General features: G+C 27.8%; 4 protein-coding genes, 1 long non-coding RNA gene and 1 other non-coding gene across 16 annotated transcripts in view; 3 read left to right on the plus strand and 3 right to left on the minus strand.

Annotated features, from left to right (window-relative positions):
- Positions 1-4935: 4935 nt before the first annotated feature.
- Trnas-aga lies at positions 4936-5017 on the minus strand. Its single transcript has one exon. It is a non-coding gene; the product is annotated as a tRNA-Ser (tRNA).
- Positions 5018-5623: 606 nt separating this feature from the next.
- On the minus strand, positions 5624-12815 carry LOC106787453 (protein aubergine-like). Of its 6 annotated transcripts, XM_014749805.1 has the most exons (13): positions 12768-12815; positions 11989-12294; positions 11635-11895; positions 11336-11562; positions 10559-10631; positions 10123-10260; positions 9519-9727; positions 9264-9449; positions 8946-9113; positions 8579-8867; positions 8018-8370; positions 7531-7927; positions 5624-7291 (listed from the first exon to the last, which is right to left on the minus strand). In XM_014749805.1, the coding sequence occupies exons 2-13, from the start codon at positions 12248-12250 to the stop codon at positions 6651-6653; spliced, it is 3204 nt and encodes a 1067-aa protein (XP_014605291.1). In that variant the 5' UTR covers positions 12251-12294; positions 12768-12815; the 3' UTR covers positions 5624-6650. The 6 variants fall into 6 exon arrangements, with proteins under 6 accessions (XP_014605291.1, XP_014605294.1, XP_014605293.1 ...); XM_014749808.1 differs by lacking the exons at positions 11635-11895; positions 12768-12815 and having other exon boundaries at positions 11336-11532; positions 12109-12263; XM_014749807.1 differs by lacking the exons at positions 11635-11895; positions 12768-12815 and having other exon boundaries at positions 11336-11532; positions 12079-12263.
- LOC106787456 lies at positions 10641-12243 on the plus strand. The gene is made up of 3 exons (XR_001381792.1): positions 10641-10864; positions 11353-11517; positions 12103-12243. It is a non-coding gene; the product is annotated as an uncharacterized LOC106787456 (long non-coding RNA).
- A 104-nt stretch (positions 12816-12919) lies between the features above and the next one.
- Positions 12920-14695, plus strand: LOC106787448 (coiled-coil domain-containing protein 130 homolog). The gene is made up of 5 exons (XM_014749798.1): positions 12920-13202; positions 13412-13727; positions 13824-14084; positions 14190-14328; positions 14402-14695. Exons 2-5 carry the CDS (start codon positions 13416-13418, stop codon positions 14620-14622), a joined length of 933 nt encoding a protein of 310 aa, XP_014605284.1. The 5' UTR covers positions 12920-13202; positions 13412-13415; the 3' UTR covers positions 14623-14695.
- A 247-nt stretch (positions 14696-14942) lies between these two features.
- On the minus strand, positions 14943-16395 carry LOC106787449 (ragulator complex protein LAMTOR4 homolog). The gene is made up of 2 exons (XM_014749799.1): positions 15981-16395; positions 14943-15590 (listed from the first exon to the last, which is right to left on the minus strand). The coding sequence occupies exons 1-2, from the start codon at positions 16050-16052 to the stop codon at positions 15351-15353; spliced, it is 312 nt and encodes a 103-aa protein (XP_014605285.1). The 5' UTR covers positions 16053-16395; the 3' UTR covers positions 14943-15350.
- Positions 16396-16436: 41 nt separating this feature from the next.
- The window catches only part of LOC106787447 (AP-1 complex subunit beta-1), a 9059-nt gene continuing 5980 nt past the window's right edge, over positions 16437-19515 (plus strand). For 4 of the 6 annotated variants that reach the window (XR_001381787.1, XR_001381790.1, XR_001381791.1 and 1 more), the window contains exons 1-4: positions 16451-16833; positions 16933-17124; positions 17222-17374; positions 18224-18394. Coding sequence is in view for 1 of the 6 variants with exons in the window: in XM_014749795.1 (XP_014605281.1) it covers positions 17267-17374; positions 18224-18394 (279 nt within the window). In the remaining 5 variants the exon portion in view is untranslated. Of the gene's footprint in view, positions 16834-16932; positions 17125-17221; positions 17375-18223; positions 18395-19515 lie in introns of all 6 variants that reach the window. The other 2 variants (XR_001381788.1, XR_001381789.1) reach the window with 2 other exon arrangements.

Raw genomic sequence — 19515 nt, forward strand, 5'->3', positions numbered from 1 at the left:
TTCAAGAAAACCAAATGATCTTATTAATCTGATTTACTCGATCGCGCGTTTTGTATTAGAATGAATATTTGAATATATAGAAAGTATCCGTTATTTTCCACAAAAGTTTACCTGTATTTTCTATAAATAAAAATACAAAACAAATGTTATATATACGTGGGCTTTTAAATGCTCTATTAAAAAGTTAAACAAAAATACGAAATAGCAACGAACTTTTTCCTTGTTCGATATCACACAAAGGAAATAGATTGTCGATTCCAATTATAATTCCATTTCATAATTTTGTCCGTTTGAATGTAGTAACTGAATATAGGATTAACAAATTTATTCTTGCGTTACTATTATTGCGTTACTAATTTCTTGTTTGATTTCCTTAATTGCAACAAATACGTCACGAATTCTTTGCATTCATTCACGACACGCATTAATTTATGTTTAATAAACTTTCTCTTCCGTTGTTCCTCACAAATAAAAATCCATTAACGTGATATCTGATAATCTTAGAGGAGCCAAGAAATTGGTTTTCCTCGGCTTATCTTTTATTTAATTGGTTATTTAATAATTACCGTTATTTAATGATTATCGTCATTTACTGGATATTTAATGATTGTCGTATTATCAGCACATAATGTATTGGGCAACTATTTAATTGGATAGTGCTTAATAGCTAATCGTTAATAAAATAATAATAGAATATTTTCTAATAATTTTGGTTGCAATTTATTTTGTAGGAAATCTAAAAAAGATTACGCGGTTAATTTTTCAGGTAAAAAGTAAGGTCTAAATATGTTAATGTTGCATATTCAAATAGATACCGGCAATGTATTTGTATGCTGTGTCGATGAAACACCAGTCCGTTATTGTTTTGTATTTTTATTACAATTTTTTAAAAAAGCATTTAAGAATCCATGTTTATATAACATATTTTTCTTATTTTTACTAATAGAATATAGCGGTTAAATTTCACGAGCAAAAAGTGGAGAACACTATGTATTTACAATAAATTTAGAAAGTATTATAATTTATAAAGTCATTTTTTTTTACAAAGTTATCATATTTTGTACTATTTTTATTTATTTTATTCAAACAGTTTTTATTAAAACAAATATTAAAATATATTTGTTAAAGTATACACACATATTCTAAAAAACAGAGAACAGAATATAAAGAAAATAGGCCGTTTATAAATGATATTACTTTCGTTATCTAATTCGAACGTCATCTAATGTCCTTGCTGATGCTAATAGAAACTTAAGTGCATAACTGCGCGCTCGCACGAGTCATACACAAACGTAAATAGTAAGCTCTGTCTCGTGAAAAATACGTATAAAACTTATTGTTAGAGTTGTAAGATAGGATATAGTGAGACAGTGCTGTCCGGTAATATTCCACTCTCAACAACAAAATGCACATGCGTTGAAGTAATGAAAGTAGGGAAAGGAAAAGTGAGGCTCAAATTTTCAATCGATTCTATTTTCTGTTTATTTGTTTAATTATCTTATAACGTGCTCGCACATACACGCTTTATTTTATATTAGACTCACCGAAATATTTAAACTATTTAAAAAAATATATTTAGAATAATTATGAAAAGTACTAACATGAATAATAAATAAAAGAAATATTTTATAAAAGTAAAACATATATTTTTTAAATATTTGTTATAAATATTAGTTAAATTTAAAAAATATGACAAAATTAATTACTCGATATGAAAATATTGAAAAGATTAATCAATAAATATCAAATAATATTTTAAGTAATGTATAAAAAAATTTTCTTAACAGATTTTCTTTTTATAGATAATTAAGCGCGCGCGAACCAATAAGCGAATAATATTTTTTAGTAAACATAATAAATTAACTTTCAACTCTCTTACTTATTATTATTTTTTTAAAGTTAACAATTCATATTTTTTGTTAATGAAATTATTGTTGTAATAAAATGAAGTTGATGTATTTGTATAAACGTGCGTACTGATAGAAGCAGCACGTGGACGATAGCAGTACGCACGTGATAATTGTTATCGTATCATTGCTTAGAATGATATTCAACCGTGATCGAAGCTAATATTTAACACATTGAGACTCGAAATAACAAATATGTTTAATGATAAATTGATAATATCTTATGTATTTATAAAAGAGATATTAAGTTAAAGGAAAAATTTGGAAAAAATTGAACAAATTTGCAAACGGACCTTGTTTGCAAAAACTGTTTTGATTTTGTTCATTTTACCCCTTTTGTTGTACGTTTTCGGGTGATATAAGTTAAATTAAAATTGATTGAATTTTTAAATGAAAGAACTTCTTTGATGTCAACACATATATGTAAAACAAATGTATTTATCAATACTTTGAATCAAATATTTTCAGCTACCGATTTATATATCAATAGGATTTATTTTTAAATAATCTATAGGGGATTTATATAAATTTATAATAGATAAGTATAGTTATCCAAATGATAAAAATCTAGATATATTTAAGAAATACTAATAAAGAAAATTTTGGATGTAACAATACAACATTTATTTGCCAATAAGAGTATTATATTATAATAACTTGATCAGAAAACAATTTCGTTTTCTCCATGGAGATTATATTATTCGTGTTTACTAATACTCATCCCTACCCTAAACCTCAAAATCATTTCGTATTTTAGCAACAGACATTTTATACATGATTTAGAACCTTCTTGCGTTTCGATCTATCATATAAAACAATTATTACAAATTTACTCGTTCTACAAACGTGATTCATAAAGAAAATTAACAATGTCTCAAAGCAGAAATTGATGCGTTAAAAAATATGCAACAATCTCGCCGTTAAAAACACTAGATATATGCATATGCAAAAACGTATAAATTCTAAACTTATCAGCCTAAAAATGTGAGCTACTGTAGTGGTTACTTTATAATTTTATTACGACATTGTCATAATTATTGTAATAGTTAACCATTTTTGTATGTAATCCGGCAGCCATCACCCAGAATTCATAACTCTGTTTGAAAAATGACTTTTTTCATTCAATATTATTTCACAAATCATATCCCAAATTTATGACCTATTTTTGTAAATTTTCCTGTATTTTTATGCTCGTTAAGACATATAAATGTAGATTTTAAACATTATTTGAATTTCGTCAATGCTCTTATCAGTCTCCAATGTAAAAAATTCATCGTATATTCGTTTATCATATTTTTTGTTATCAAACTCATAAGTCGATTTTTCTCGTAACGACGAAAGTTGTAATAAATTTGATGTTAATTAAGATTATTTACGAATAAAAGTAAATGATACACGATTATAAATCTTATCTGTTAATGCGATAACAAATTAATATTTCGAGTATTTAAAATAAAGTATATAAAAAGAGAGTGGGAAGGAGAGTTACTGAAGTCATCGTAATTTAAATTATAATTAAAAATTAGATATTTTTCTTTATTTATATTTGATTCAGATTATACATTTGTTTTGTAGCTTTCAAATTATCGATCATAATTATTTATTACAAATGTCCAATTATTAAACCTATCTACATCATCTATTTAAGTTTAAATGAGGAAAAGTCGACGTTCATTCCATAAACTCTATAAATTTACCTATAACTCTTTCGATTATTTTTTATTATTTTTTTAATTAACAATAAGTTAAAAAGTTAGCAATTAATATTCTTTTTTCAATTAAATTACTTTTATATTATTTTTTAAAACGGAAGTGTTCATAAATGTTATATTTAAAATAAAACGTATTTATATTAAATCTTCGTTATTATGCAAAGTTCCATTTTCGTATTTATTAATTTTTTACACGTAGATCTAATTGTTACTATTTTTATTTGTAGTCGCATTAATAGTAAAACTCTTTTTTTAATTTAATATTAAAGATATAATTTCAATTGTAAGAACAAGAAATAATTGTAAGTACTCCATTATTTGTTACATATAGCGTTGTACTTATTGTTCTTGTTGATGTTGTTTCTTATTGTCAGTAAGTTCTTCAGTAGACTAAAGAATTTTTACAAGTTTGCTAGGAGGTAAACTTGTAGTTGTTATGGAAAGAGATTGATTAAACTAACACCACATACTTCTTCGCTTGCTTTCGAAAGTTAGGATGTTCGTGACAATGCGATAATGCTTTTGTACCTGAGCCCCTATTATTAAGTCTATGCGATAAGTTGCAACTGTGAAAGTTTTACATTTGACTTAAAGTGAGATAAATGACTTAAGTATTTTACGACTTGAAATTTTATTTTTTTTGTAATTATTTTTAGTATTGCAAATTTTATTTTTATTTGAGCGTTTACGTTTTGGCAAAGTTTTTCGAATAGAATAAATATTTATCAAATTACGTGCTTATCTTCCGCTATGATAAAGAGCAAAAGATACAGATTTTCCATAGTGATCTCTATGAATATCGGTCTAAATGTAATAATCTTCTACTACGATAAGTAACAGTGGGCCTTACATAATAACACACCCCAGCATAGAGTAAGTTTTAATTTATAGAAGTGCGCATAGTATAGCGGGCGCGAACAGTCTCAAAACTCCGCACACAAAAATTCGCGTAGCAGTCAAGGTGTTTAAAAAAATTGTTTAAAAAAATTAGTTTTTTTACTATGCTCCATGATCGCTTTTATGTGTGAGAGCTGGAGTGGGTGGATGTGTGTGTGCCTGTTGCCCAATAATTTATTCTTTTCAACATTGCTTACATACTAATTTGATATTCTATAGGATACCAAAGTATTATGTAGAATGCCTAGGAAAAGTCCGTAATAATTCTTCTGTTTCCTATATTGTGCAAAAACGCCTGCCATTGTGAATAATGCCTACGCAGTGTTCATAATTCCAGATTTCCCAAATGGTCCGTAACATATACATTATTTGGTAGGAAGTGAAAAAAAAAATATAGTTTTCAAAACAAACTTAACTCTCGCAGTCGGTAGGACTCGAACCTACGCTCCCAGAGGGAATCTGATTTCTAGTCAGACGCCTTAACCACTCGGCCACGACTGCTATAATATATCGTTAATCAATATTATAAATATATACCACATTTGAAATAAAAACATCCATTAACTTATAAATCGCATTAAATACATTAAAGGACAATAAGTTTCTTTTGTAATATATTAAGTCGGCTAACAAGAAATGTCAAAATCTGAACTAATTTATATTTAAAATAAATAACATTTTGTAACGATGGTAAAAATTTATAACCCAGCTGTTAGTAATTTGCAAGGAGTTTCTAAAACACAAATAATCAAAGTTCTAATGTTTAGTTCCAATTTATTCGAATTGTGATGCCCAATTTCGGCTTGATCCCTTGAAATTAAGATGGAAAATTAAATTCTTGCACAAAATTATCAGCTATTTTAAAAAGTATACTTGTTAAAATTGTCATAAAACACCTTTGAAAAAACTGGAATCAGCAAAGGCACCGAGAATCGAAAAAGCTTGGGAAATACTGCTGCAAACTATTAACCCTCCAATTTCGTTAACATAATCTTTCGTAACCCACTCTGAGTACGGTCAAATAAATTAAAACAATAAAGAAATATGAAAAATTTGAACAAGACAAAAATAGGTGAAAGGAGTGTGTATCAATGAACTATATAAGAATATTATCTTTATATATATATTTTTTTTATTTTTTTAATGTTGCATACAAAAATAAACTACCTATATATGTTTCATAATAAACATTTTTTTATGAATATAATTTGATATAACAACATTGTCACACACAAAATTTTATTTAGCATATAAGAAATGTATTTGAAATGATTCCACATTAGTATCAATTATCTGTTGAACTTCGATTTATTCACCTAGTTTGTCCCCCGAACATTCTGGTTAATTAAGACTCTATTGTAATGTGAATAAATCTATAATGTAACTTAATTTTCTAACTCATACATAAAATATATATGAAAAAAAAATAGTAATAAAAGAAAAAAAAACTGTTTAAATGTAACAATACTCTCTCTACAACTAAAACATAACTTCAATAATAAGTTGAATAAAACAATCTACGAGTAAGTTCATAATAAAAAAAAAAAAAACATTTGTATGTAGATATCTATATATACTAAAAAGTAATCCCTTTTTCTCTAAATCTTTAGAAATAAACAATAATACATTTTTCGGTTTTATGTCAAGTTTCCATTTAATACGTGTAAATATGTATATAAGTGTTGTGCCAATAACAATTGTCACCTGCAATTACTCCGTTTTTGAAGAAATTCTGATATAAGTTGCACTATTGCAAGAATTACATCTAATTGTGTTGAACACAATTTATTAGTTTTCACACAGCATCGCAATTGTGTCTCCCATTATTGTGCAAGTTTAGGCTTTTATTTTTTATTATAAAAGATATTATAATATATTGAAAGTGACACAATGAAGAATTTCCCGTCAGAAAAGAGAGACACATTAAACCAAAAGTTTATAATAAAAAGAAACTTTTGTTTCTAACAAATTGGTTTAACAAACAAAAAAAAGGAAAAACAAAATATTTATTCAAAACACGGAGCACTTTCAGATGTTAGTTTTTACTAATTCGCCAACCTGTTATATACGTATATTTACGTACGATGGACGCATGTCACTAACAATATTAAACGATAGAAAAAAAGCTTCCAAATTACAAATAATATAAAAGTTGTTCCAAACGAACATTCGGTACAGTTTTAATGTTTTCAGAAATTAAATATGCAAGCTTATGTGCATATTGACATGGGGCTGGTACTCTTACAGTACCAGACCAATTATAGTACATATGTGTCAATTTATATGTAAGTCGTTGCATTTTATCTGCATCGAGACCAACATTATCATCTATTACACTATATGAGGTTGGTGTAACAGTGCCCTGTGTAACATGTTGGGATACGATAAAGAAATCGTATTTTACTCGGCTAGTAATCACGTCATCCACTATCGTGCCAGATGGTGGATTACCATCACGATAAAACAATCTACTATTAACTCGTTTGTTTACGATTATAACAGCCAACTTTACTACTTGTTCTTTATACAATTTCTGAAGATTTGTTCTTATTTCCTTTACCTCGTGTTGATAGACTTGCTCTATTTGGCCTTCCCCAACGCCATCGCGATAGAGTACTATACGATCGGGTAATTTGTTGTTCACATTTTTATATACCATTACGAATTTACAAATATGAGTAGATATATCGTTTGATAATTCGTCGCCATAAGTATGCAAACTTACAGCGCTTACATATCTGCTTAAATTAGTATTTATAGATGCTACTGTAGCACCTGTAAAAATAATGTTTTTAATAATAATTTATAAAATAAACGTTCATAGATCATAATATATCTTAATAAACACGTTAAGCGTCGTGTCAGTCACCGGCGATTAACGATATATATAATTAATATTAATATATTTGTGTATCTCTCAAGGTGACAGCATATCGTGTCGTCAATAGAAGAAAGGTAAAACAAGCTCAGCGCTTAACGCATTAAAGATAAACTAATTATTAAATATTACTTACCATAATTACATGATTGTTTACCATGGGAAACATCAAAACCTACTACCATTAATCCTGAAAGTGGTACTTCCACGTACCATGGAACTCCACCCAATTTGCAATTTATTTGAATAGCTACCTTCGTAGCTACGGACAATCCTTTAACTAAATTTTTCTGTATTACTACTTGAGATGGAACTGGACGGTCTACACAACATTTTTTTTTTATTGCATTATAACGGTCAGCACGAACATGTGGAAGAATGCAAAAAACGAATTGCGTTCTTTTTTTACTCAAATAAGATTCTAATGCTTCAAGATACGTGCCCAGTCGATCGTCTTTTATAATTATCATTTCTGGACGTTTTATATTAAATCCCATTCCATCGGCAGCCTTCATAACATTTTTTAAGAAAGTCTGTTAAATTAAAATTCAATAAAATACAGTTAATGATGAACTTCGAATAATTTTATTTAAGTTTGAAGATAACTGATAAAAATATAATACCTCGCAATCAGCTCTTGTAAATGATGTTTGTATTACAACCCAATTATCCAAGGAAGTACAAGAAACAAATCTGTTATTACGTAAATCCTTTGTCCAATTTGCTTCTGATGTAGTAGATTTAGTCCGTGAACCATAAACTATATTTTCATAAGGTAATACACGTGCTGGAACTTCGATCAATTTATTTTCCAATTTAAGATTCCAATTCTTTAACTCCGATATGATATTTGGTTCGGAGCAGAGTCTTCTATTAAAATTTAATAATTTTTTTATTCGTGCCTCTGGAGAGACTCGCGTATGCGTAGATAAAGATTTCATCAGATTAAAATTTGATCGCATTTTTTCCGTCAAACCTAAAGAAAACCAAAATATATATAAAAAGATAAAATGAAATTTATCCTTTATTTTATATTAAAATAATTTATATTATAAAATATATCATAAAATAAATTATTTTTCAACTTAATCTACTATTATAATTACCGGCATATATATAAAATTAATTTGTTAATAATATTGTATTACATTTAATACACTTCATACTCAATCAAATACATTTACCTGTCGCACGACAAAATTCAGGAACTAAATAAATCACTTGATCCGATACATTAGTATTCATATTACGTAACTTTTGCTTAGGTTTTGCAATGAGCAAAGGCTGATCTGCATACGTAACTTTAAGTTGATATCTATTCTTGTAATAATTCTGATATGAAATTGACTCTCCTGTTTTAAGTTTAAATGTAGAAGTTGGTTTTAATTTGAAATCAACATCTTGGATATTATACGTATTATTGTTGTAGCCAGTAAGTACCACAGTTCCCTTGACTGTATCAATAAACGTTTCCTATTAATGGTACAATTAATTATTAATATTACTATTATTATTATATATAAAAGTAGTGAAAGTAATTTGTTATATTACATATGGTTTCCTTTCTGTTTCTAAACAATTTATCCATATATCTAACAGTGTTTCCTGACGCATAACTTTGTGTGTTATTTCCGCGCACATAAGAATGTTTCTTTCATGTTCTCTAATAGATGTGAAATAGCCTGGCCACAATTCCAATTTAAATTGACTAATATCTATCTGTTATAAAAAAAAGTAATTAATTAGATAATTAATTTATGTAATGTGATAGGAGACGAGAGATAAATCTTAAGTATGTGTATATATAAAAATATATTACACTTCAATAAATGATATATACAATCATATTAATGGAAATTTTTTACTCACTTTGCTATGTGCATCATAAAAATTACGACCAACTAATTGTAGGTTTAAAAATTCCAAGCATTTCTTCATTATTAAATTGAAAAATTGTAGATAATAAAAATCATTTTTAGGTACCTCTCTGACGAATCTTACAGTTATTGTAATTTTTTCATTGTCGGTTTCTCTTATTGATAAAAGTTCTATGTTCTGCAAGTCAATATTTGATTTATATTAATAATAAATATTTTACGTGCGTTTATTAATATTAATACTTACTTTGGGTAACCGGTTACTTGTATATAATATGGTACCATCAAAAATATATGCGCCCAATCTTTCTTTGTGATATTTAAGTAATTGTTTCCTACCAAAGATACTATCTTCTTCTGGAGCGAAATCGACTCTATGTTGAAAAAGAATCCAGTCGGTAGTAGATGGTAACTTGAAATAATTGGATTGGAGCGTAATTTGGTTACCAGTAACTCCTACAAATTAAACAAAAAAAAAGTACAATATTCAGATAAACAATCAAAGTATATTGTTACAATATACAGGTTGTCTGAGGTTTTTTCATACAATTAATACGAACAATGCATTGCACAAATTTACAAACAGTACATTTAAATAGTTTTGTGTTCCGTTAGTCATACTGTTCTATCAGATCTAATTTATGGATCAAATTTCAAATTCATACCTTAACTACTCGTCTTTTGTAAATTCATATATTACCTAATTGAAGTATGTAATTCTGGCTTTTTTCATATTTCAGTATAGTTATTTCAGGGTTGTATTAGTCATTTCATGAATTAACCAATTTTACGTTTTAATAGTAACATTTATATACATACATATAATGATTAATTTTAAAATCAAAACTTACCCTTTTTTGTAGGGAGATTATCTGGTCTTGTAATTATTAAGGAATCTGTACACAGTAATCTTTTACCTCGTATAGCACCTCTACCAAACGAAGTATTTTCAGCACCTCTACTAAACGAAGTATCTCCAGCAGCTCTGACTAATAAAATTTCATATTTAAATATGCATAATATTAATATACAGTGAGTTACCAAATATCTGGGCATAACTTTCAGAGATTGTTTCAGTATGCTAAAATAAGAAAAAAAAGTTCATATAATCATATACCCGATATGACACCTTGTTCTCTAATTATAGCAGTTTTTAAGGTTTCATATTAAGCATATGATATAAACTATTTTTCTTATTTTAACGTACTAAAATCAACCTTGAAACTATGCTCACATACTTTGAAACATCTCGTCTATTCAACATCTTTCGATTAAATAATACACTACCTTTAGCAACTTGTGATTCATGGCTTCTTCCTTCAGAAAAGTCTCGTTTATCACCTCGTCCTCGTGAAAAAGTCTGCAATATTATATAAATTATAACTAATTATTTATTACATTGCTCCCAGTTAACCACTTGCGGTGCAAAGAAATTCTCGGTTGCGCGTGCCAGAACAATCGAGCGGGAATCCTTGTCTTCTCCGTTAATTTATAGAAATAACATCACTGGCTTCGCTATCACTTTCCATTTTATAGTCTGGGGTCAATACTGATAACTTTACACGATGAAGAGCAAGCAGAAACTGTGCCTCGGTAAAGAATTTTATTGAACAGTGGACGTGCCACGCACGTCATTTATCTTTCTGTAACAATCGCCCAACGACGTGCGTAACACGTCGCTGGCGTTCCGGTAACAAAAGCATGTTGACGTGCGTGGCACGTCTTTCCACCACAAGTGGTTAACAATAATATATATATAATGTGAATATTATAATATTAACAATTATAGTAAATAATTTATTAAATCCTCATTATACACTAATAAATAAATTATCAAAAAATGATGAGCATTCTAACTAATTTATCATCAAAACAAAGTATATCCTTTATTAAAATCGTGCGATATCTTTATATATTTTATAGAACACAGATTGCTTATCCATATTAAATAAACCATTTGCCTGAATTAAAAGTACAACATTCAATTAAGATACATTTCACACTTAATTAGCTAAAATATCCATATAATTTAATGTTTTAATATTTCCGATTGTTTTTGTTTACCTGACTTGTTGTTCCAGATGTTGATTGTTGCGGTAATGCTAGGTGAGTTGGTCTAGACTGCAACGAAATGGGCCGGGACAAAGAAGCCTGCGATAAAGACAGTTCAGGTGCAGGAAGTTGTGACGAAACAGTTGGTTTTTGGGGCCAAATAGGAGTTACTGGTGGTGCAGTAGATATTCCAGGTGTAGTTGGTGTTCCTGTAAATGTATCTGATGTAGTTGATATTCCTGCAGATAAATTTGATGTAGTTGGTATTTTTGCAGATATATCTGATGCAATTCGTGTTCTTGGAGATGTACCTGATGCAGATGATGTTTTTAGAGATGTACCTGATGGGATTGGGATTGCAGATTTACCTGATGCAGTTGGTGTCTCTGGAGATGTAACTGATTTGATTGGTGTTGTTGCAATTTTACCTGACACAGTTGACGTTTTTGCAGATGTACCTGATGCAGTTGATCTTATTGGAGATGATGGGATTGGTATTTTTGAAGATGCAGGTGATATGAATAGCGTTTTTGCAGATGTACTTGATGCAGTTGGTGTTCCTGGAATTGCACCTGATGGGATTGAAATTGATATTGCAGATGTACCTGATACGGTTGGTGTCCTTGGAGATGTATCTACTGCGGTTGGAGTTTTTGCAATTTTACCTGATACGGTTGGAGTTTTTACAGATGTACCTGATGCAGTTGATGTTCTTGACGATGTATCTAATACGGTTGGTGTTTTTGAAGTTTTACCTGACACAGTTGACGTTTTTGCAGATGTACCTGATGCTATTGGTGTTTCTGGGGATGTCCCTGATGTAGTTGGTGTTTTTGGAGATGATGGGATTGATCTTCTTGAAGATTTGGGTGGTGTTTTAGGTTGATTTTTACTTTTTCCCCTACCTCTTCCTTTACCTCCTGACATTTTGTATACTCTATTAAATTCTTATATATATAAAAATTTAAACCCTATAATATTAAAATATTGAAATTAGAATATAAAATATTTAATACATACATAAAAGATGACTGAGGTTTCACCGACTAAACAGGGTCCGCGTTTGAAAATTAAAATTGAAATTAAAAAACGATTTCTTATATACGCCACTTTTCTGTTATATGAAAAAAAAAAATCAATACCCATAAAAACTTGTTTGATCTATTAAAAAATGTATCTACTGTAAATGATAGATCGGAATATTCAAATTAGAATTTATTTAAGAAAGTACAAAATAAAAGATTTATAAAAACGTATGTTCTTTATTCAATACTTAACATTTGCAAATGATCAATTTTACCATTTTCATTTAAGTATAAATTGTTAATATATGACATTTAAATATTTACATATATATAAATACGAGATATAATGTAAACAAAATTTTAACAAAAATTTATTTAAATAATACTATCTTCAATAATAAAGTTAAAACACTTCTTACCTCTTATTGTTAGATACCTCTTTACTTAATAATTAACTGATACCATACAATGTAATAAGAATTTGTCCTTAGCGCGGCTTTTTCGTGTTAAGGCATCATGGGTAATTTATTGTGTTTTCTTAGTTACTAGATGTTTTTAAAAAGTTCAGCCTTATTTTCAAGTAAACAAAATTCTAGTAATATTTTTTCCTTAAACGCAACTAATCAAAACTTTGTGTACGGTATTCACGATATAGCCAATCAATTTAATCTTTGCCATTCTATTTAATTTTGTTTTGATTTTATTGACAACTTATGGTCGCTACGTCAAAATTAATATTATTTTGCATGCGAAACCTTAACCTCATTCTCTTCGTCCAGTTGGTGATCTTTTTGTCTATTCTTTTTTTATTTCAAGTTATTATATTAAAATCTAAAGTTAAAAGAAAATATTAGGTAAGTATCAATCAAAAGTTTTATTGCGCTATACTATAAATTGTAATTCATAAGCCGAAAATATATTATATTAATTCAGAATTATTGTATTTTGTTATTATATATTTTTATATTAACTTATTCTTTATTTTTTTGATAAATGAGAAAAAATCATATTTATATGTATATTATACATTATACTTTAATTTTGTATAAATATTCATTTGTAGCACAATGGGTGAAAGGAAAGGAACAAATTTATATTATCCACCTGATTATGATCCACGCGTTGGTGGACTTAATAAATTTCTTGGAACACATGCATTACGTGAAAGAGCACGTAAACTTCACATGGGAATCCTTATTATTCGGTTTGAAATGCCATATAATATATGGTGTAATGGTTGTGGAAATCATATTGGTATGGGTGTACGATACAATGCAGAAAAGAAAAAGATTGGAATGTATTATAGTACTCCACTTTATCAATTTCGCATGAAATGTCATCTTTGTGATAATCACTTTGAAATAAAAACTGATCCTGCTGTAAGATATAATTATAATATATATATTATTAATATTATTCTTATATGTATATATGTCAATTTGCAAATATATAAAAAAATTATATTTACTTTTCAGAATTTAGATTATGTGATTGTAAGCGGTGCTCGGCGTCAAGAGAACCGATGGGATCCTAAAGAAAATGAGCAAATCGTACCAGAAACAAAAGAAGTTTCACATCGATTATATGACGATGCAATGTATAAGTTAGAACATAAGGTTGAAGACAAAAAGGTAGCCAAATCACGGGATAAAGCATTGGAAAGTGCAATATCATTAAATGATGCAATATGGAAGGATGATTATAGTTCTAATTGTGCATTAAGATCTGCCTTTCGGGTACGTATGTTAAATGAATAAAAAAAAATCAATTAATTCACCCTGTATAAACAAATACAAATTATCAATAAATATGCAATAATAATTATTTGATATATGTCATAGGCTAAAGAGAAAGAACTTAAAAAAAAACAAGGATCAAACCAATTGTTATTGACTAAATATGGATTGAAAATGAATTTGGTAGAAGAACATGAAGATGATATTAAAGTAGCTAAATTACTTGTTCATAAATCAAAAACAGGTGAGTTTATAAAAAATTAGACTTATTTTTATAAGTTTGAATAGCAATATGTTTAAAACTTCAAAAATTTTAGAGACGCAACGCACCACACCTTTTAAAAAGTTAGTTTCTATTGTACGTTCTAGAAACAAAACAAAGATTACATCACAATCTCAGATAGATATAAAAAAAAAAACGAATTCAAATAAACAAATATTACCGAAGTTAGATACAGCATCTTCTTCAAAAAGCAATACAAATATTTCCACCTCTTTAGTCAATTATGATGGTTCATCTACTGACACTGAAGCGTAATTTATACTTTAGGAGTTGTTAATTATAGCCAATGTAAATATGTAATTAATATTGATTGTAACATTTTTTGAAACATTTATTATTTAATGCATTGCATTTGTATATAATATTTAAAATAAAAAATTTTTTCTAAAAATAATAGATTATGTCTACGCTTTAACCATAAGGTATTCTATACTTTTAAACGTTTCTTAAAAAACAATTTAATTTACATAAAAATTTATTACCGATAAGAATTCTAATTTGCGATACAGTATGAGAATATATAGTTTTTCCAAAGGAATTAATACAATAACACGTAATACATTTTTAAATAAAAATAATTAATAACAAGTCGTTTATTTTATATTACAAGAGCAAATAAGCAAAACAGTATTGAGTATATTCGTACAATCTTAGAGAATAGAGCAAGTTTTAAAAGTATATTTTTTTATATTACTTTTTCTTATGTTTACAAATTGAACATATTGCAGATTTATATATTAAACCAATTCTTTTATGTTCATTTCAAAGAATAATTTCTTACAATATGCTGATATTTTAAAATAAATTTATTATTTTTATCCTGGTCTCAATAACAGGAATTTGCTATAATCAAGTCTTTCAATATTATAAAACTGGAAAAATTATTGGCTGCGAATAAGTTAACATAATGTATACATATGTATACATGTGCACATATGTATGTATGTATGTTAATGTATTCATTTGTACATACATATATATATTTAAATATCAATAAATTGTTGCAGTTCAATATTTTTTTCTGACAAAGATAATTTTTTCTTTACTACATAGATCTTTTTATTAGAAAGACAAATAATATAACAGTGATCCGGATATGTAATTGATATCTTTTCAAAACTTTCACCCATGGGAAAAGCTTTTGAATCTATCTTATTAGTCAACATTACCAAGCCCACAATAACATTGGCAATTCTCTCGTCGTTCTCTAGATCACCGCCAGACTGTAATTGGACAAAAAAATATTTTTGTTTTTAAATAAATATACTAATCTATAACAATACCATTAGAATAAACAAAAGTTGAAAAAAAGTAGTGCTTGATAAGATACGGTGAGTATTGTAGCAAACCACAAGAGGTACAAATGCTAATAGTCATAATACTGTTTTGATAACAGTGAACAACACATATAAAGTATGAATTTCAAATAAAAATTTGATAACCTAAAACGCTAAGTTTTAGATTAACAATTAAATGCTCTGAACTTAGTATTTTACATACTATAAGGATACAAATTATTTAAAATATCGTGTGTGTGTACGCATAAGTGTGCGCGGGCATGCGTGTTTATATATAAAATATTTAAATATCAAATGTAATGATCCAAATATTACCGACAATACTGCTCCATCCTCTGTTAACACTAAATATCCAATTTGATCTGGGATTCGTTCAATAGACAACATTTTTATTATTATTTTTTCTTTTCCTTTTAAACAAATATCAGCACTAACATTTATAATATATAAAGGACTGACACATACTTCTTAACGAGTTATTTACAACCATTTACAATAATTATTAATGTTCCTTCTTTTATCGTGTAATAATAAAACGTTAACGTGATCTTAGGTTAAAACTCCTAATGATTTTATTAATATATAGCAAGTAATATTTATTATAAAGAAAAACAAACGAGAAGATAGAAACTCATGAGATGTTAATTTATGATATAGGCAGTGCTGCTGTAGCAGCTAACCCTGTTTACTTTTCGTGACAGCACACAATATTAAAACAGAGGGCGCGGGTATAACAGCTACTTTCGGTTAGTTTCAGTGACTGGCCGCGCAGTAGCGTTGAGTTAGCAGTTGCTGAGGCATTATATATGTTCTAAAGTAAACGGAAATATATTCGAAATAAAATAGAAAATTGTTTACTAGAAATATCTAGTCGAACAGCTTCAAAATCTTCGAAAATATGCAAAATTTCAAATATTAATGTGTATTTAAATGATTATCGATAGAAAAGACGGTATTAAATGTCGAATAAAAATTGGTATCGTGTACTACTATCGATTTTATTGATACGAGAATCGATAGAAAAGTACTATCGATAGATATCGATATTTCTCGATAAATAACTAAACGTCAGTCTTTGTGGAAGTAGGGTAAGGAGGCGTTTCGCCTTCGATTGACAATTAACAAGCTTTATTCTACGATTCTTAAATAATTAGAATATTAATAAAAGGTATCAAATTTGCCATTTATTTTTAATATATAATATATTGTATTTACAAATCCTGACATCATGTTTATTTATATACTAATAATCTAATTATTCTCATAGATATATAGATTTGTAACAAATTTGTCATATTTTTTCTGTTCTATTTCTATCCACATCAAATAAATTTCGTTAACTTTGTTGCTGCAATTGAAGTTATCAATACTCATATACATGCATATATAAACTTAAAGGAAATTTCGATTTTATTCAAAGTTAGTAAGAAGACACCATAGGCCTTAAACATTGATCCAAGTATGGTTTGCTATATTGAGTCCTTATTTAATTTTTCACTATATAATATAAGGATCTTCTGATAAGTGTTTAATACTGACTTTTTTCCTTTTCTAAGGTACATCTTGTAAGAAATACCTTTACCTGATATTTGAATATCAAGATGACAGACTCGAAATATTTTACAACCACAAAAAAAGGTGAAATATTTGAACTTAAATCAGAATTGAACAATGATAAAAAAGAAAAGAAAAAGGAAGCTGTTAAAAAGGTAAATGTTTGAATATTTGTATAACTTTTTATTTAATATTATTATTACTATTATTATTATTATTATTATTGTTATAATTATTATTACTTCTAATGATAGTTTTAATTACTTTTACAAGATATATATAGAATGCCTAAGGTTTTTTTGGCTAAACGGTGTTAGCATATTTTATGTACGAAAATAAAACAAAAGTGTAATATAAACATAGATTATTTAAAGCTTTATTCAAAAGTTATGACGAGAATTGTAAATCATCTAATTTCTTGTTTAAAGTTTCAATCGCTTATGCAAATGCTAGTCTGATACCATTGTAGAACCAAATGAGTCTGTTTCGCGTAATTGCAAATACACATTCAAAAAAACTGAGCAATGCAATACTCTTCTGGCAAGAAATTTGTGTTGATCTTTTACAAGAGCTTGAGTATTTTCATCACGCACACCATGGACGTAATGAATGTCTCCATATTCTTGCTTTAAAAATACTTTTGACATTTAATCAGTAGTATTTTGTACAGAAATGTAAAGAGAATTGATATTGAACGGAATTCAATAAATCACTTTGAAATAATAAACATTATAGATAAAAGTAAGAAAAAATAAATCAATTGGAAATTTAAGGACAATGCAATTGCTGAATAAATGTAAACATTTATAATTTATATTGTAACTTTTTAATAAAGCTTAGGAGGACCTATGTTTATATGACATTTTTTCTTATTTTTATGCATAAGATATACTAATAACATTTGGTCGGAAAAATCTCAGACATCCCGTATATATATCTGATAAGAAATATTAAATTACATCAATGCAATAAATTTGTATATAAAAATAATGTAATTTGTTTAGGTGATTGCATCCATGACAGTAGGAAAAGATGTATCTGCACTATTTCCTGATGTAGTTAACTGTATGCAGACGGATAATTTGGAACTGAAGAAATTGGTTTATTTGTATCTCATGAATTATGCTAAGAGTCAACCAGATATGGCCATCATGGCTGTCAACACATTTGTTAAGGTAATGTAGCGTTAGAAACTCATTTGATTTAATAAATTTTTAAATGCACCTTCATCCTTCAAATAACTTATCGACACTTGGATGATGTTGAGAGTCTCTGTCTACAAAGAGGCAAGCTGAAAATGTTTTTTCTTTTCTTTTTCTTTTTTTCTAAAAAAAAGTTCTCTTAATGGGAACAAATTGTGTAAAAAAAAAAACCTATAATTCCTTTTGCAGCCTGCCTCATACTATGTACAGACTGTGCTTTGCAAATTACTCCTGTTTGTACAGAGCTGTCTGCGTTATGGGACGGAATGTACTTCTCCTTTCGTATTTTCTGAATTGCTTATTTTTCAAAGGGCACGAGCCTGGAGTTTGGCTGATATATAATGATATTAAAAATATTCTTAAAAGGATTAGACATTACTGTTACATATTATTAGAATGTATTATTAATTTTATTCCATATCACCAAATTCCAGTATCTATTTTCGATAAAGCATAAATATAAATATAGCAGGAATGTTTCTATTGATAATTATGATATTTAGCAAAAATTTATTCAGCAAATGGTTTTAAAGGATCTGGATTAATTTTAGTTTCTTTACAACACTAATGCACCAAATACAATTTATCATATCTTTTCCAAAATAAAGCATGGAATTTTCTCATATTCACACAATATAACTTTGCAATTAAACAGCTTGTAGCATATCGTGTAATTGTGTCACAGCTGTATATTTGCAATAAAAATCTAATTGGCCTTAAATTAAACTGCCATCTAATACGATATTAATGGTAGAAATATGGATTCTCTTATATAACGCCTATATAATGTGAACAGCATGATTCATCCAATTCTTTAAATGTCATTTTATATGTATTATTGCATTATAAATTGATGCCTGATACAGCGAATAGAGATCTGCTAATTGCACGAAAATTATTACACTTCTTTCGGGATATATATACATGTCGTTAATAAATGTAATTAATGTTAAAAATAACATTTTGTATGACATAGACAATATGAAATATTTATGTATATCCTTTAATGTTCAACAGATTCTTAATAATTCTTCTTTAAGTATTCTTTCTCGCGCATGAATACATGAATTAATGTGAATATTTCTTATATATAT

The sequence above is a fragment of the Polistes canadensis genome, unplaced genomic scaffold, assembly GCF_001313835.1.
Source record: "Polistes canadensis isolate GaletaPanama2010 unplaced genomic scaffold, ASM131383v1 scaffold_101, whole genome shotgun sequence".
Taxonomy (NCBI): domain Eukaryota; kingdom Metazoa; phylum Arthropoda; class Insecta; order Hymenoptera; family Vespidae; genus Polistes; species Polistes canadensis.

What these genes read in the sequence shown, in the direction of transcription:
- LOC106787448 (XM_014749798.1), top strand. Translation starts at nt 13,416, where the DNA reads ATGGGTGAAAGGAAAGGAACAAATTTATATTATCCACCTGATTATGAT. An exon ending in AAATAAAAACTGATCCTGCT is followed by an intron (nt 13,728 to 13,823) that starts GTAAGATATAAT and finishes TTTACTTTTCAG; the next exon opens with AATTTAGATTATGTGATTGT. An exon ending in TGTTCATAAATCAAAAACAG is followed by an intron (nt 14,329 to 14,401) that starts GTGAGTTTATAA and finishes CAAAAATTTTAG; the next exon opens with AGACGCAACGCACCACACCT.
- LOC106787453 (XM_014749803.1), bottom strand. Translation starts at nt 12,250, where the DNA reads ATGTCAGGAGGTAAAGGAAGAGGTAGGGGAAAAAGTAAAAATCAACCT. An exon ending in AAAAACATCATCTGCATCAG is followed by an intron (nt 11,563 to 11,634) that starts GTACATCTCCAA and finishes ATTTATCTGCAG; the next exon opens with GAATATCAACTACATCAGAT. An exon ending in CAAGTAACCGGTTACCCAAA is followed by an intron (nt 9,450 to 9,518) that starts GTAAGTATTAAT and finishes ATTGACTTGCAG; the next exon opens with AACATAGAACTTTTATCAAT.
- LOC106787449 (XM_014749799.1), bottom strand. Translation starts at nt 16,052, where the DNA reads ATGTTGTCTATTGAACGAATCCCAGATCAAATTGGATATTTAGTGTTA. An exon ending in AGGATGGAGCAGTATTGTCG is followed by an intron (nt 15,591 to 15,980) that starts GTAATATTTGGA and finishes GTCCAATTACAG; the next exon opens with TCTGGCGGTGATCTAGAGAA.